The sequence below is a fragment of the Crinia signifera genome, chromosome 19 (assembly GCF_055691185.1).
Source record: "Crinia signifera chromosome 19, ASM5569118v1, whole genome shotgun sequence".
NCBI classification, from domain to species: domain Eukaryota; kingdom Metazoa; phylum Chordata; class Amphibia; order Anura; family Myobatrachidae; genus Crinia; species Crinia signifera.
The window spans coordinates 114,687,187-114,703,388 of NC_139226.1; the positions used below are offsets into that span (position 1 = coordinate 114,687,187).

General features: G+C 41.4%; 1 protein-coding gene across 1 annotated transcript in view; it reads right to left on the minus strand.

The window, feature by feature from the left end:
• Positions 1-14,538, minus strand: part of LOC146041611 (indolethylamine N-methyltransferase-like) — a 62,292-nt gene extending 47,754 nt beyond the window's left edge. Inside the window, exons 1-2 of the mRNA XM_083161551.1 lie at positions 14,445-14,538; positions 13,678-13,856 (exon numbers count right to left, since the gene is read on the minus strand). Of these exons, the coding sequence (XP_083017677.1) occupies positions 13,678-13,856; positions 14,445-14,538 (273 nt within the window). The remainder of the gene's footprint in view (positions 1-13,677; positions 13,857-14,444) is intronic.
• Between the last annotated feature and the right edge of the window lie 1,664 nt (positions 14,539-16,202).

Here is a 16,202-nt window from a genome sequence, read left to right on the forward strand (position 1 = left end):
ATTAAAAAAAGACCCCACAGCACCCTCAAAAAAAAAAAAAAAAGGTGATCAGTGATGCGACACTGATTACCAGTGAGGGGCAGCAGGTGCACAACCTTTGGTGCAACTGACAGTGCAACTGGCAGCAACTGACAGGTATATATATAAAAAAAAAACCTGCACCCCCAAAAAGTTGCTGATCAGCACAGATATACTGATCAGCACAAAAGGGGGGGTAGCAGACACAAAATATAGCACTCTCTATCACTCTCTGTCACTATCTCTCTCTATCTCTCTATCTCTCACTATCTATCACTATCTATCACTCTATGACACTGCAGCAGCAGCACTGACAGTTATATATATAAAAAAAAAAAACTGCACCCCCAAAAAGGGGGGGTAGCAGACACAAAATATAGCACTCTCTATCACTCTCTGTCACTATCTCTCTCTATCTCTCTATCTCTCACTATCTCTCACTATCTATCACTATCTATCACTCTATGACACTGCAGCAGCAGCAGCAGCACTGACAGTTATATATATTAAAAAAAAACTGCACCCCCAAAAAGGGGGGGTAGCAGACACAAAATATAGCACACTCTGTCACTATCTCTCTCTATCTCTCTCTATCTCTCTCTATCTCTCTATCTATAACTCTATCACACTGCAGCAGCAGCAGGAAGTCACAAGAAGTCAGATCCAGGAAGCATCCAGCACGCTACAAGCAGTGATCAGGTGATCAGGTGATCAGGTAAGTATTTTGTAAGGATCAGGTCAGTATATCACGGCAGATAGGTACGGTGACCGCACTGCACGCAATTCCAGACCGGAATGGCGTCTGCAGTGCAGTCACCGTTAGTTTAAATCACCCTCCATGGCTGTGATTGGTCCGTCGGTCCGGCGAACCAATCACGGCCTTTGGGGGCGGGCGGGGTGAGGTGGGGTGACACCAGTGTCACCCTTACACCCCGCGGTGATTGGTGCTGTACTTTACAGCACCAATCACCACCGATCCCTGTGTCACCGGCGAACGTTATTCGCCGGTACACAGAAAACGCTGTAATTGGCTGTTCACATTTGAACAGCCAATCACAGCGATCGCCGACGGGGGGGAGGCATCGCCACCCCCCCTGGGCATGCAGGGACATGTCTGCTGTCAGGGACAGCAGACATGTTTAAACTGTCACCGCGTCTATAGACGCGGTGACAGTTAAATGGCATGACGTACATTTATGCCATGTGTCGGGAAGTACATCCCGGCCATGACGTAAATGTACGTCAAATGTCGGGAAGGGGTTAAACACTATTGAAACTCTTTTTTTTTTTTGTGTGTGTGTTTTTATTTTTGTTTTTGTTTTTTGGTAACCTGGCACCCAATGTTATAATAGCCAAATAAGAGAAAGCAGAATCATTTGGGTAAATGTACTAAAACTTCTAAAAATGAAAAAGCTGATTTTACCCATAGCTACTAGTAAGATTCTGTCTTTAATTTTCTAAGATGCAAAAGAGAAATGATAGATGCAATCTAATTGGTTGATATGGACACCAACATCACCTCTTTCCTTTTTTTAGAAGCTTTAATAAATGTACCCCATAATGTTTATAAGTTACCAAAGCCTGCAAAGAGTGGTGAGAACAGCAGAGAGGATTATTGGGACCTCCCCCGGGTCAAGAAGGGAGCTGAGAAGATCGTGGCGGACAAACTCCACCTTGGCCATAACTGTTTGATATTCTCCCATCTGGTAGATGCTTCAGGTCCATCCCTGCCAAGTTGTCAAGAAGCTTCTTCCCAACAGCTATTCAGCTATTGAACAATGTACTCTAAGATACTGCTAATCTAAACACCTACCTGCTCTGTCTAACCTTGCAAATCATAACATGTGAATTGTCATTTGTATGCGCAACTGATGCAATGTATGTATGTCCTGTAATCCCTCTTGTACCATGCTTGAAGCTGCACTGTATCCACAAAAAATTCCTAGTATACGAGAGTATACATGGCCAATAAAGTGATTCTGATTCTGAAGTGTCAATATTTTGCATCTATTTTTGAGATAATAAAATGACTATTAACATGTCTCTAAATCTACCAACATTTTACTGGTTACTTCTTCTTAATAACTGCGGTGAGAACATTGACAGATGAGTTCAATGGCTGAGATGAATGATGCTATGATTTTGTCCATTAGTGAACTTTGCAGATTAGTATGCTGTTCAAGCTCTAGCAGAGCATCTTTATTGAAGTCTTAAATACATAAGTAGAGTCTTAAAAATATATCACAGTAGAACATGTCCCTACCCCACCTTATGTTTGGGTGGTGCTATTATAGAAGCTTATAAAAGGACCAGTCTTTACAAACATCAGGTTCAAGGCTTGGAATCGTTAAGACACTTTGCAACAATCCAACACTTTCAACAAAATGAATATCATAACCGTAGCATTCCTTGTACTTTCTGCTTTATGGAGCCATATTGGAGGTAAGGCGGAAATCACATTCAGAATACATTGCTTAGTTTATTTGCTGTTTTCTTTCAAATACTGAGAGTACAAGTTGGATTGCCTGGTAATTATTACTGGTGACCATCTTCGTCCGCATACTCCTCTCCATCATTGGCCTCAAGCCACTTATAGTATGTTGATTGAGTCCTCACTACTTATATTTAAGCGGTAATGTGTATTGAACTGTGGCGCTCTTTATTTGTACTGTATTTTTTTTATTTATTCAATGTTATGCCAAGTTTTATCTCCCTGTACTGTTCCTTTGTATGGTGCTGCAAAACACTTGTGGCGCCTTATAAATAAAATTATAATAATAATTATATATATTCTGGATAGAGTCGCCACTCTGTTACTGGTGTGTCGATGCCCAGGGTGCCATCAGTGTGCTGGATTTGTAGAATTGGACAAAATCTGCGTCACTCCTTGGGGCTTCTTTAAAGTGCAATTTTAATGCGTGCAATCACAGGTACATAGAAGGGCCGACGTTTCAATGCCCTTTCGGCATTTTTATCAAGGCCAGTTACCCTGCTGCTAAATAAAAGTACAAAGTATATGCATATCCCAGTGTGGAATGTAGATGTATTACCCCATTATATTGATCATATTTTATTTTTATTTCAGTTGGTCTATTGAATATATGTATAATTGTAGCTGTAATCTGTATACAACAATATATGGCTAATAAACAATTATCAACCAAAAGTCTATGGAGTTTATTTCCTATTTAATCCTAATAATGATCATCTCTTATTGGCATAGTTCAAAATGGTAAGATCATATCCATATCTCCAGACAAATAGTCAGGGTGACTTTTATCACCACTCACCCCCCCCCCCCCCCACCTTCCTCTACACACACACCCAGACAAATGGAGCACCTCTCATTTAGCGGGGGTCTGACGGTCAGATGGCTATACACCGCCAGGCACCGGAAGCTCCTGGTCGGTCCTGGCCGCCTCCTTGTCGCTGTCCGCCGGTCCCCACTGCGTCCCCACACACACCCCTTAACCCTGCCGGTATCCCTGAAGAGGAGATTGGCAGGTTTCCTATCTCCCACTGCTGAACAACTGGGATGCGCATGTGTGTGAGACGCTCATTCGTCCCAGTCAGATGGAGCACCTCTCCGCCGGCGATCGCCAGCGGGGGCATTCAGCTGATCCCCGGCATTGGTTGATAGGCGCTCCATCTGTAGATCAACTCCCGAAAGCCATTTATACAACATTCTGTTGTACGATTCTGGTAGTGGTGTTGATGAGAACAGACTGTTATAATATTTCAGTGGGATGGTTGAGCAGGAAGAAATCCAGTCTGTGTAACTATGAGGAGAAATATCAATATTCACAGTGATATCAATAGTCAGTGATAATCAACTTTATCAATGATACCCAAGTGGCCAACGGACCAACCGGTGAAAAGAAAGATCACTCATACAATATCTAGATGTTCTGATTACCTATATACGCGCGTCTCAGTCAGATGGACGCCGGGCTTCTGGCGGATCGCCAGCGGTGACGTTCTGGCGATTCGCCAGCTAGAGGGAGCCCGGCTCCATCTGTATGTGTTACAGCCACCATACCGGTTTATAAACCAATTGTGACAGGCTAAGGCCATGTGTATGGTGCAAGCAAAAGATACTGTATTAACCCTTTCAGGTCCAACGTCTAGTCATGCTCAACAGCCCTAGCGTTAGTAGCAGATCCAATGGTGAGACACTTTAAATAAGAACATTAACATCATTCAACATTCAATCTAGACCATTTTTGAATTGAAAAAAAAAAATTACAATTCATTTAAACAAAAGGTTATTTTGAATGTAAGTTGAATGTACAAGTTGCAACTGAATTTGTTTATTAAAACAGAATGAGCCTATTATTTATTGTGTAATTAAAGTAAATCGATCATGTACTCTTGAATTTTCTATATGTGGATAATATGTATCAGTGCTTATATTAATGTACGCCCTTTATGGTCCCTTCTAGTGCCGCACTTGTACAAAAATCTGTGATGTGAACCATACCATAAATGCAGCATTCAGCTACACTCACTCGTGCCAAAACTTCATCAAAAGGAACATTATTTCCGCTATGTGTTAATACAGTTGGAGGTATATCAACTAGGACCAGATGTACTAAGCTGGAAAAGTGATAAAATGGAGAGTGATAAACCACCAGCCAATCAGCTTCTACCTGCCATGTCACAGCATGTGTTTGAAAAATTACAGATAGGAGCTGATTGGCTGGTGGTTTATCACTCTCCATTTTATCACTATTCAAGGCTTAGTACATCTCACCCTAAATCTGATGTTGTCAGATGCAGCTAAGCATTTACTTTGCTGACTAATGCAGCAAGCCAATGTGGGAATCAGGACCAGGAGACAGGAACACTAATAAACAGGTACTGTATAATAGCAAACTAAACAAAACCTAGGACCAGGCAAAGGCTAGAAACAGACAGGGCTTCAAAAACAAAATAGACAAGTAGCAGGGCAGAACGTCTGCAAGAACTGGCAGATTGGCCATCTTACCCAGCAGCGGGTTCTACTATCCCCATGCCCGTAGAGCAGACAGCCCAGCACCTGTGCAATGGACCCAGCAGGTGTAATGTGCGAAAAACAAACAAATGAATCAGTCCCAAGGAGCAATCACTTTTCTTCTGCCGAGACCAAAAGAAAGGGTCACCACTCAACCCCGTACCGATGCAGTTTATAGAGAAGTGGACCAGGGGCGATGAAAAGTTGTCAACACATCCGTTGAGTTTTCAGATGGATGAAATATGTAAAGAAGATTAAATCATGTGTCAATAAAAAAAAGTCCTAACAACATAGGATGTCTTTAAACAGAAACTGGGGAATGGGTGTCTGAAAGCGTACCCGTACTCACGCTCATGAAATGAGGATAGTGCACATAAAGGTTTCTTTTAAATCTATGCGGGGTTCACCACAAGTGCAGACTCAAAATACTTGCCATGGGATGCATACCATACTCACAGGTTGATTTAACTGGTACAGACGCATCTAGGTATCTTTTTGGGAGAATCCAATGTCAAAGGTGGACTGGCTGTCCATAGAAAGCTCCTCTCACCATGTAAGTGTGGGAAGGAAAGACAAAATTCCTCTTTCAGTGTTGGTACAGAATATTATTTAAATAAGCAGAAACTGGGAACACAAGATGGAATGCTACGGTACCTGGTAATTGGGGTATTGGCCTTATACCCCAATCTGTGACCGCACATAGATAGGGATTCCCAGTGATGAGTACAGCAAAGTTCCTCTCCTTCCAACGTGTTTCGACAGGACAACCTGTCTTTTTCAAGGCATTCAAGTTGTATTGTGCTGTTTAGATGAACCCATTGGGCAGTATTCAATGCTCCCTGTTCACCAAAAATGAACGAGCTTTGCCCTGTTCGCCACTTGGTCTTCGCCGTTGTTTGCCGTTGTTTTCTTATTCAAAATTTTGCTTACCTCGAAGTTTGTGTATTCAATGCTTTTTTTTGGTATGCCTCTCCGTTTTGCTCTCGCCAAACTCAACTTACGTACTTATAAAAAGACGTTTTTCTTTTTTTTGGTGCCTACAAGTCTAGGGGCGGCGGGCAGCTTACGCGTTGAATAGGGTGAGCGGGAGGCATGGCGACGGGTGGAGTAACCGCCGCATGCATGGTTTTGAGTGCCAACATTGCTGTGAGCGATCCTCAAAATATCCTCTAAAAATGCCCCGGCGTCGCTCACAGCGACTGTTCTTTCCGTATAAATAAATGCAAGTACAGCCAAGTCAATTCATTGAAGTTTAGTTATATATTGCACCAAAAAAAGGCCGGCGAAGTAGCGCTGGCATTTTTTTGACGGATATTTTGAGGATCTCTTACAGCAACGTTGCCACTCAAACGGTAACCAAAAATTATTTTCTTGGCAATTTTCAAACCTATTTTGCCAAATTCCCTTGGCACTCAATGGGTTAAGCAGATAGTTCAATAGAGGGTGTCAACCCTCAATACAAATGCTTGATTATAGACGTAGTTACATTTTCCTCAATCTCTCTAACATTATTTGTGTTTGTGTTATTTGTAGATATTTAATTTTGTTAGTGTGTGCCGAAGTTATCTCGGTACATGGCAATTAGGAATATTATTTGTAACCATATATTTAAGTCTGATGCATCCTTCCAGGTACCCACCTTCCTCTTCCCTTTGTTCATGACAGACTGAAGAAACTCCTTTCATTCTCTTTCTAACTTGAGTAATTTTTATTTTTACTTTAGTGACATCATTACAGTGCTACGCATGCAACCAGATGACAAACAATACTCACTGTAACCAGATGCCGTCAGAGACCTGTAACTCCACCAGTTTATGCTTCATACAATTAGACAAGTCATTCAGTAAGTACATGATTTGCCCAATTATGTGGGTGTATCGGGAATAAGCCTTTCTTTGACATTTGTTTTCCCAACCAGAGCAAATCCCTGCTTTGATCTGCTACTGTATGCCAAACAGATGTGTCCTCCTTTTAATTATACTTCTGTGCAGACATTGCTTGGATTGATACATAATCAACAAATGCTATTCCTTGATAACATATCGGGATAAGGTCATATTGGGGGTTATTTTGGTTCACTCTTTCTGACAAATTCCTTCTTTGATGGACAAAACCATGTGCACTGCAGGTGGGGCAGATGTAACATGTGCAGAGAGAGTTAGATTTGGGAGAGGTTTTACTTCAAAGTGAGATCTATATTGCAGTGTAAAAATAAAGCAGTCAGTATTTACCCTGCACAGAAACAAAATAACTCGCCCAAATCTAATTCTCTCTGCACACGTTACATTTGCCCCCCTGCAGTGCACATGGTTTTGTCCATCTAAGAAGGAATTTGTTAGAAAGAGTGAAAGAGAATAACCCCCATTGTCTACAGCATTTAGGTCTACAAGCATTAGGTCTACACCACTAGGTCGACCTGCATTTAGGTCGACATGACTGAAGATCGACATGACTTAGGTCGACAGGGTCATTAGGTCGACAGTGTCATTAGGTCGACTTTTATAAGGTCGACAGGGTCATTAGTTCGACATGGGGAAGGTCGACAGGCAGAAGGTCGACATGGGGTCATTTTACTGTTTTATGAGTCGACATGTGCCGACAGGCGGTATTACATGCCCTATCATCCACTAGAGCAGGGCTGGGCAAATGCGGCCCTCCAGATGTTGATGAACTACACATCCCAGGATGCTTTGCATTAGTTTTGCTATGTGGCCATGCTGAAACTGATGCAAGGCATGCTGGGATGTTTAGTTCATCAACATCTGGAGGGCCGCAATTGCCCAGCCCTGCACTAGGGCATGGTGGGAGAATAAAATAGTGGGCCCGAAGGGGATGCGGTGCTATGTTGACTGTGTCGACGCTTGCAAAAATTAAAAAAAATAAAAATAAATAACTTTTTCACTGTCGACCTAATGACCCTGTCGACCTAATGACCCTGTCGACCTTACACCTGTCGACCTAACACATGTCGACCTAATGACCCTGTCGACCTAACCCATGTGGATCTTCAGTCAGGTCGACCTAAATGCAAGTCGACCTAATGGTGTAGACCTAATGCTTGTAGACCTAAATGCAGTCTGACGAATGAACCCATTCCAACATATCATAGCGCATGATAAGGCAGATCTTCCAACTTTGCGGGACAGTCCCGTGGTGGGGTGGGGCAGTTGAGAGCATTGGACAGCAGCACTAACAGCACTGGCCATTCCCCCAGCGGTGAAATAGGGGCGTGGCCCCGCGGTCGCGGTCATTCTCATGAAGCCATGTCCGCCTAGACTGTGTCGAATGACATTTATTCCCATGCTGCCAGTGTGATGCTGATGCAAGAACGTATGCTAGACTACAATTCTTATAATCAATCATTATTATTTATTTAATACCGTAACAACATCTTTAGTTCATAAAGCTCGGATGGCAATACATGACTACACTGCCCTGGGTGTGGTGTTACAATCCCTTCCTGTACATGTTCTGTAGACACTCCCACTACTACTATTACACCTCCCTGCAGTGGCGTAACTAGCCTTTGTGCGCCCCCCCCCCCCCCCCCCCCCGCCGTTAAAGGGAGGGCGCCCACCCACGCACCCCGCCTCACCAACCACTGCCCGCCCCGCCGCACCAACCCCCGTCTCGCCGCCCATGCAAACCCCCCATCCCCCGCAGTCTTACCTACGCTCAGTAGTACGCGCTGGTCCCGGCTCCCTTCTTCTGCTATGAGGACCACCACAAAATGTCCACCCCCATGCAGCAGACAGTTTCAGAGAACTGTCTGCTAAATGGGGGCGGACATTTTGTTGTGGTCCTCATAGCAGAAGAAGGGAGCCGGGACCAGCACGTACTGAAGACACTGACAGGTAAAGACTGTGGGGGATGGCGGCAGGGCGGCTGGGTGTAACAATAGCACTGCAGCCCCCGGCGCCCGCACATGCAGGGCGCCCCCCCGCGGTTGCGGGGGATGCAGTGCTATAGTTATGCCCCTACCTCCCTGATACGTCCTATTGTATACACCTATGACTATGTTTGGTCACTTTAACTGCCATTTTCATTCTTGCGAGAAACATTTCGTTCTGGCGAACTTAAAACCGTCTAATGATTTTGAAACGTGTGCATAGATTATTCTAGAAGGAATTGACGATTATACAACAAATCCTGTTGTTCTATTCAGAACATCTGGACTTAATTATTTAATCAGAGAAAGCAGGTAAAAAAGAAAAATTCTGCATGATATGATGCAATGTTGTATGGATGTATAAATGTAAATAGATCACGACTAGAATGACATATCTTTGACAACTGACACATCGCTGTGTGCTGAGTGATCTTGCTGAGGAATCTGAGGGATCTAGCATGGAACATAACGATCAGCCACATCTGGTCTCCCTCCTAGGCTAATTATACGATATGTAACCAGAGTGATATGTAAATAAAAGGAAATGCAGATGATGACAGCTGTACTTAACATAACAGGAACATATAAACCCAGTACAGTATCAAAGGAATTAATCTACCAATTTTCAGAAATATTAGGAAGTATATTTGGAATATTCTCAGTACCTATAAGACACAATAAAAAAAAAACAGGAGAAATATAGTAACAAGAGTAAGGAACGTATTCAACATAAAAGGAATGGGACACTAGATAGTATAAAAAACACAGTAACACAAATATCACACACAATAATCAAGCAAGTCACAAACATGTATAGTACACAATAGCACGTAACACAATTATTCTTTTTTAACACAAAGCATCACAGAGAACTATTTAACTAGAATTCCATTCTCTAAGTAAAGAATGGATTTATTTCTCTAATATCACATTTTGACCACACTCATTTTATTTTCACAGATATTATCACTTGTTTTCACATATATATCACAATCACTAATAACCCATAAGTTCAAAGCATTTTGCACTAAGTGGGAAGGTATAACGTAATATATGAAGAAATACCACACCATCAAATATTAGAATAATTGTAGAAACTTAATAATGTAAAACTTATAATTATGGAGAGTATTTAATGTATCTCCAATACGTGTTAAAATTAATATAAACACGCGAATATCTGAGAACCACTAATCAAGGCAATAAAGTACTGGAGCAGCACATAAAGCTATAGATAATAATTGGGCTCAATAATTATTGTTATGTTTGATGTACAGTAATGTTCTCATTTGGTATCGCAATTACTACAATAAATATCACTATAATGGGTTAAAACAACAATGATGGCAACCATCAGGCATTTTTTTTAAATGGGCCAATTAAAAGAAAGGGTGGGGTATTTAAACCCCTCCAGAAGGGCAAACAGGTTGATGCCTTGATAAAGCCTTTAGGTGAAACGATCGTTGGCTTCTAGGGCCACTGTCTCCATGATAAATTGTGTTGTGTATATTGTTATGCGATAAAAGACCACTAGAACATGTGATAAATATCAGTATAGAAAAAACATTGAGATACAGGTCCCCACTGTAACCTAAGATCAGTGCTGGACGGGCAGTGGGAGATAGCGAGCGGAGTCAGGGTTATACTGACTGGCCAGCTCCTTGATCCTAAGTGACACTGTCCGCCCCTGCAATAGGAATAATAGCGCTAAACAGCCACGGTACCTGTGACTAAAGGATTAGGCAGATTTAAACCTAAATCACAGCGACACAGTAATATCGTGGCGGGGACTACAGTATATGCTGCTAAACCGACAGCCACAGCATAAAAGATCTAAGGACGGCGCTATAGATTAGAAGCCGCCGATCCCCCCGGGGGGACTTGTATAAATTGTTATACTTGATCCAGTGAAACTACTCATTGAATAAAATACACATCAGAGCCTGTGTTGTATTGGGGTGGCATTGTCTACAAGTCTTGGATAATAAATGTAGAAATTGCATGATGTGTATGAAACAGTAAGATCCCCGGAGGGTACTTGTATAAACTGTTAAACTCGATACTATGAAAATAATCTTTGATTAAAATACACATCAGAGCCTAAGTTGTATTAAAGTAGCATTGTCTACAGATTTTGAATAATAAATACAGAAATTGCATGGTGTGTATGGAATAGTAAGTTCGTACAATTTTACAGGCTGATAATCACATGAGAAACAATGAAGCTTCTAAGTGAAGAGATATACATTTTACATTTTCTTAATACTCAGTGGCAACAAAAACCAGAAAACACAATCTCTCTGTATCAAATTTTTTTTTTTTTTTAAATTAATCTTTATTATTTTTTTCCTCATATAAAAAGACACAGACTTATAACATTACAACATATAACATTCTTACATACTTTCATATCTTACCCCAAACCATTATTTAGCTCCCTTATCAGTTCCTTCCATCCCTTGCCTACCTCTATCTAACCTTTTCCCCTATGTGGTCTTTTCTATAGCCCCTCTCATACTATATCCTATTACCTCCTTCCAATGCTATCTCAATCTGTTGTCGTACTTGCTGATCCAACGTTTCTAAGTAATATCTCCATTTTTTGTGGAACCTCCTCCCTCCTCCTCCTTCTAGGTCCACTAATGCTCCCTGTTTCTTAAAGTGCATTGTTTTTTCCAGGAGGATCTTAACATTTTCTATCCTTGGAGTTTTCTTTGAAATCCAGTTGTTCAAGATCTCTTTTTTTGCGATTGTAACTATTATCGTTAATAAGGGGGTTAATCCCTTTTGTTCTTGTTTAAGGTCCCACTTGGTGATATCTGCAAATATCAATGCCTTGATATTCATCGTTACTTTAATTCCAAATGTCTTATTTATAAAATTTATAAGTTTGTACCAGAAACGTTGGATTTTAGAGCACTCCCAAAAGTTATGTTTGAAGAGTGCGTTTTGTGCCCTGCACTTAGGACATATCCCTTTCTCCTCTTGAACCATGTGCTTTCTTTGTCCCTGTGCTATGTATGATCTGTGTATAGTGTGAAAGTGTACTTCTTGAAGCATTGCGGACGGCAATTGCTTCATAACTTTTTCCATATGTGCTAGTGCGTTTAATAGGTAAGTTTCTTCTATTTGGTCTCTTGACCAAGCTGTACAGAGTGTTGTCCATATTTTATGCTCATCTCTGGGCATTAGATCCCAATATAGCTGTTTTACCTTATATGGGCTTCCTCTGCTTATTCTCAATAATTTTGTTATTCTATTTGCTTCATCACTAATATTAATGTGAGGAGTAAAATTCTGAATAAAGTGCCTTAGTTGAAGATACATATAAAATTGTGTCTTCTCTAATTTAAATTTTTCTACTAATGTGCTATATGTCATTATCTCTCCCCCTGGGTCAAAGATGTCCTTGATCTCCATAATCCCCTGAAGGTGCCAGTGTTTAAAAAGTGCATTTTCTAGTGCCGGAGTGAACATAGGGTTACCACAAATTGTTATATATTTAGATGACGTGTGTAAGGATTGTAAAATTTTGTGAACTTTTATCCAAGAGAGATAGGTGGGCATGAATAGTACATTTGTTTTCATCTTTATGGGCATCACTTTTTTTGGGGTGTGCAATAGTGCGCTCAGTGAATATGGGGTTACTATGGATTCCTCTATATCCAAATTCGTGTACAGAGAACTCCTATGCACCCAATCCACTATATATCTGAAGGAGACAGCCAGCGTGTATTTATCCAGGTTGGGGATCGCCAAACCTCCCTCTCTGCGTTGTAAATGTAGTTTAGGTAAGGCTATTCTTGGCCTTTTCCCCTGCCACAGGAATTTTGTAAATGACTTATTACACGCTGCGATGTCTCCTCCCGACATTTTTATGGGGAGCATCTGTATTGGATATAGTAATTTGGGGAATATTACGCTCTTCAAAACTGCCGCACGCCCCAACAAGGATAGCGGGAGATTTACCCATTCTGTTAGTTGTCTCTTTATTTGTTTAACTATAGGGGTATAGTTATATCGGTACTTATGTAGTATCTGGGCTGCCGATTTTTTGATTGTATGCCTTAAGTTAAGGCATACAATCAGATGCGATGCGATGCGATATCGCATCGCATCGCATCGCATCCGATATCGGATGCGATGACCCGATTTTTCCATAGGAATCAATGTTAAAATGATTCCTATGGAAAAATGGGTCCTTTTCATACCCCTACTATCCAAGTGGGCATGGAGTTGGATATAAACCTGTGGCGAGCGTAGCGAGCCACCGAGCCCGAAGCGTGGCGAGCGAAGCGAGCCCCGCGAGGGGACGGTATTCGTCCCCTCGCGGGGCTCGCTTCGCTCGCCACGCTTCGGGCTCGGTGGCTCGCTACGCTCGCCACAGGTTTATATCCAACTCCATGCCCACTTGGATAGTAGGGGTATGAAAAGGACCCATTTTTCCCATTGAATTCCATGTTAAAATGGACTCAGTCCATTTTAACATTGATTCCTATGGAAAAATCGGGTCATCGCATCGCATCGCATCGCATCGAATCGCATGGTCGCATGCGATGCGATGCGATCTCCCGATCCGACCCGATTTAGAAATCGGCAGCCCAGATACTACATAAGTACCGTTATATCTATATAGGTCACTTATCTTTGAAGTGAATTTTATTCCCAGATATTTCATGGGGGTTGTTAAATATCGAAATCTATTGAATTTATGTATAAGGTTACATGCTGGTGTGTTATCGTTAAGTATCAGGATCTCTGATTTATTATGATTCACCTTATATCCAGCAAACTGTTCAAATTGATCTAACATCTGAATTATATTGGGGACTGAGATCTCTGGATTAGAAATAAGGAGAAGAAGATCGTCCGCAAATAGGGAGGCCTTCAGCTCCTTTTTCCCAATGCATATCCCCTGGATATCTACTCTTTCTCTTATTGCGATGGCTAATGGCTCTATAGCGAGTGCAAAAAGTAAGGGTGATATCGGACAGCCTTGCCTGGTTCCCCTCTCTATCTTGATATGTTCTGATAGACACCCATTTCCCAAAACCTGTGACGTCGCCCCGTTATATAGAGCTCGTAATATTTCCCTGAATTGTTCTGGGAACCCGAATCTCTTTAGGGTTTCCCTCAGGTGATCCCATGACAGTAGGTCAAACGCCTTTTCGGCATCAATCCCCATTAAGAGATTGGATGTATCTCTCTCTGTTTGTTCAATTTCTTGAATTGCGGCTATTATTTTCCTAATATTACAGGTAGAGTGTCTTCCCCTTATAAAGCCTGTTTGGTCTTTATTAATTAGGTCTGGGATTATTGTTTCTATTCTTCCTGCTAATATTTTAGTCAAGATTTTATAATCCGCGTTTAAGAGGGATATTGGGCGGTATGATTCTGGGTATATTGGATCTCTGTCCTTTTTTGGTATCACCCGAATTAGTGCTGCATTAAAGTATTGAGGGATTTGATGTGTAGTTAAAATACTGTTAAGAACTTTTGTGAGGGGCTCCAAAATATACGGGAGTAGTATCTTATAAAACTCACCGGTAAACCCATCAGGGCCTGGGGCTTTATTCGGTTTCAGTGCTATTATCGCTTTTTTTACTTCCGTGGTTGTTATTGGTGTCCCAATTGTCATCGCTATTTCTTGGGGGATTTTTGGTAAGTTAATTTTTTCCCAAAATCTATTTTTCATCTCTTCGTTTACGTTTGCCTCTTTGTATATTTGCTCATAATACTCCCTCAACGTTTCTACTATTTGTTTACTATCCGCAGTTTTTGTTCCATCCTTTTTTTTAAGATTTGGAATCGTATTAGATGGATATGCTATTCTAAGCAAATTTGAAAGTATACGGCCTGACCGATTCCCCATTTTGTGGTACCTATATTCTTTTTGGAATGTATACCTATCTCCTACCGTTTGCAAGATATCTTCAAATTGTTGTTTTGCTAAGATATATTCTGTTTTATTGTGCAGATTAGCCTTCTTTTTAAATGCTTGGTAGGTATCCGTGAGTTTTTGTTGGGCTGTATTATATATCACAGTTTTATTTTTTTTATTTTGGGCTTCATATGCAATTAAGTTCCCTCTTATTACAGCTTTAGCTGTCTGCCAATAATTTTGCGGGTTTTCCCCTTCATTTTGTTTGTTGTTCTTTTCAAACTCCACCCAGCTAGCTTCCAGACTTTTTTTAAATACTCTCGAACTCGCCAGGTATGTCGGGAATCTCCATTGTCTGAAGCTACCTCTATCTTGTTGTAGGGTAATTTTTGCCCATACCAAGGCGTGATCGGATACAGTGATTGGCTCAATTTGGGCGTCTATTACTCTGGTCTGCACTGATTCTGAAAACAGTAGGTAGTCGATCCGCGAGAAGGATTTGTGAACCCCCGAATAGCAGGTATATTCCTTTTCCGTCGGATGGAGGGCTCTCCATATATCAGCTAATTTGAGTTGTTCACAAATCCATCTTAGGCCACATTTTGGGTGTCTTGGGCGTATTGCTAGGTCTGAACTCCTATCTAGGTATCTAGAAGTCACCAGATTAAAGTCCCCACCGACCAATAGCCTGCATGAAGAGGATGGTCTCAGTAAGTCTAGTAGTTTAAGGAAGAATTCCTTCCTATATACGTTGGGGGCATACACATTTGCCAGTATATATCTTGCCTTATTTATAAACAGATCTACTATTACGTATCTCCCCCCTTTATCTGAGACAATTTTATTTATCTCATATTGTAGATGTGAGGCTATAATAATAGCTACACCCCTTGCCTTTGAGTTATATGTTGATGAGGCAATAACTTTTCTTCCCATCATATTTAATTTCACTATCTCCTTTAGTAAAAGGTGGGTTTCCTGGATAAAAGCTAGGTCCATGCGCAGTTTGTTCAAATATGTCATGACCTTTTTCCTTTTTATCGGGGAGTTTATACCTCCCACATTCCAAGTTGCTATTTTAAGGTCTGGCATACTCAAAACCTAGGGTGGGTTGTTTTAATTCCCGTGCTCGGGTAGAAGGGGGTTTTTCTTCCATAAAACTCCTCAGGGAGCATTTCAATATTGGGGGGTCCAGACATCCTATTCCATACATATTTCTTGACCTTCCCTGTTGTACACATATACAATATCCAGGAAAGGTCCCCACCTACATATAACATTAACAAAAAAAAAAGGAGAGAAAAAACCACGGCACCCACTTTGGGTCCGAGGGTATTCCCTTCCCTTAAGTACATTTTCGTCGTAGACTTCCTTGGAGATTCAGGGGGGGAAGCCCCAGGGAAAGATGTTTTTAGCAGATT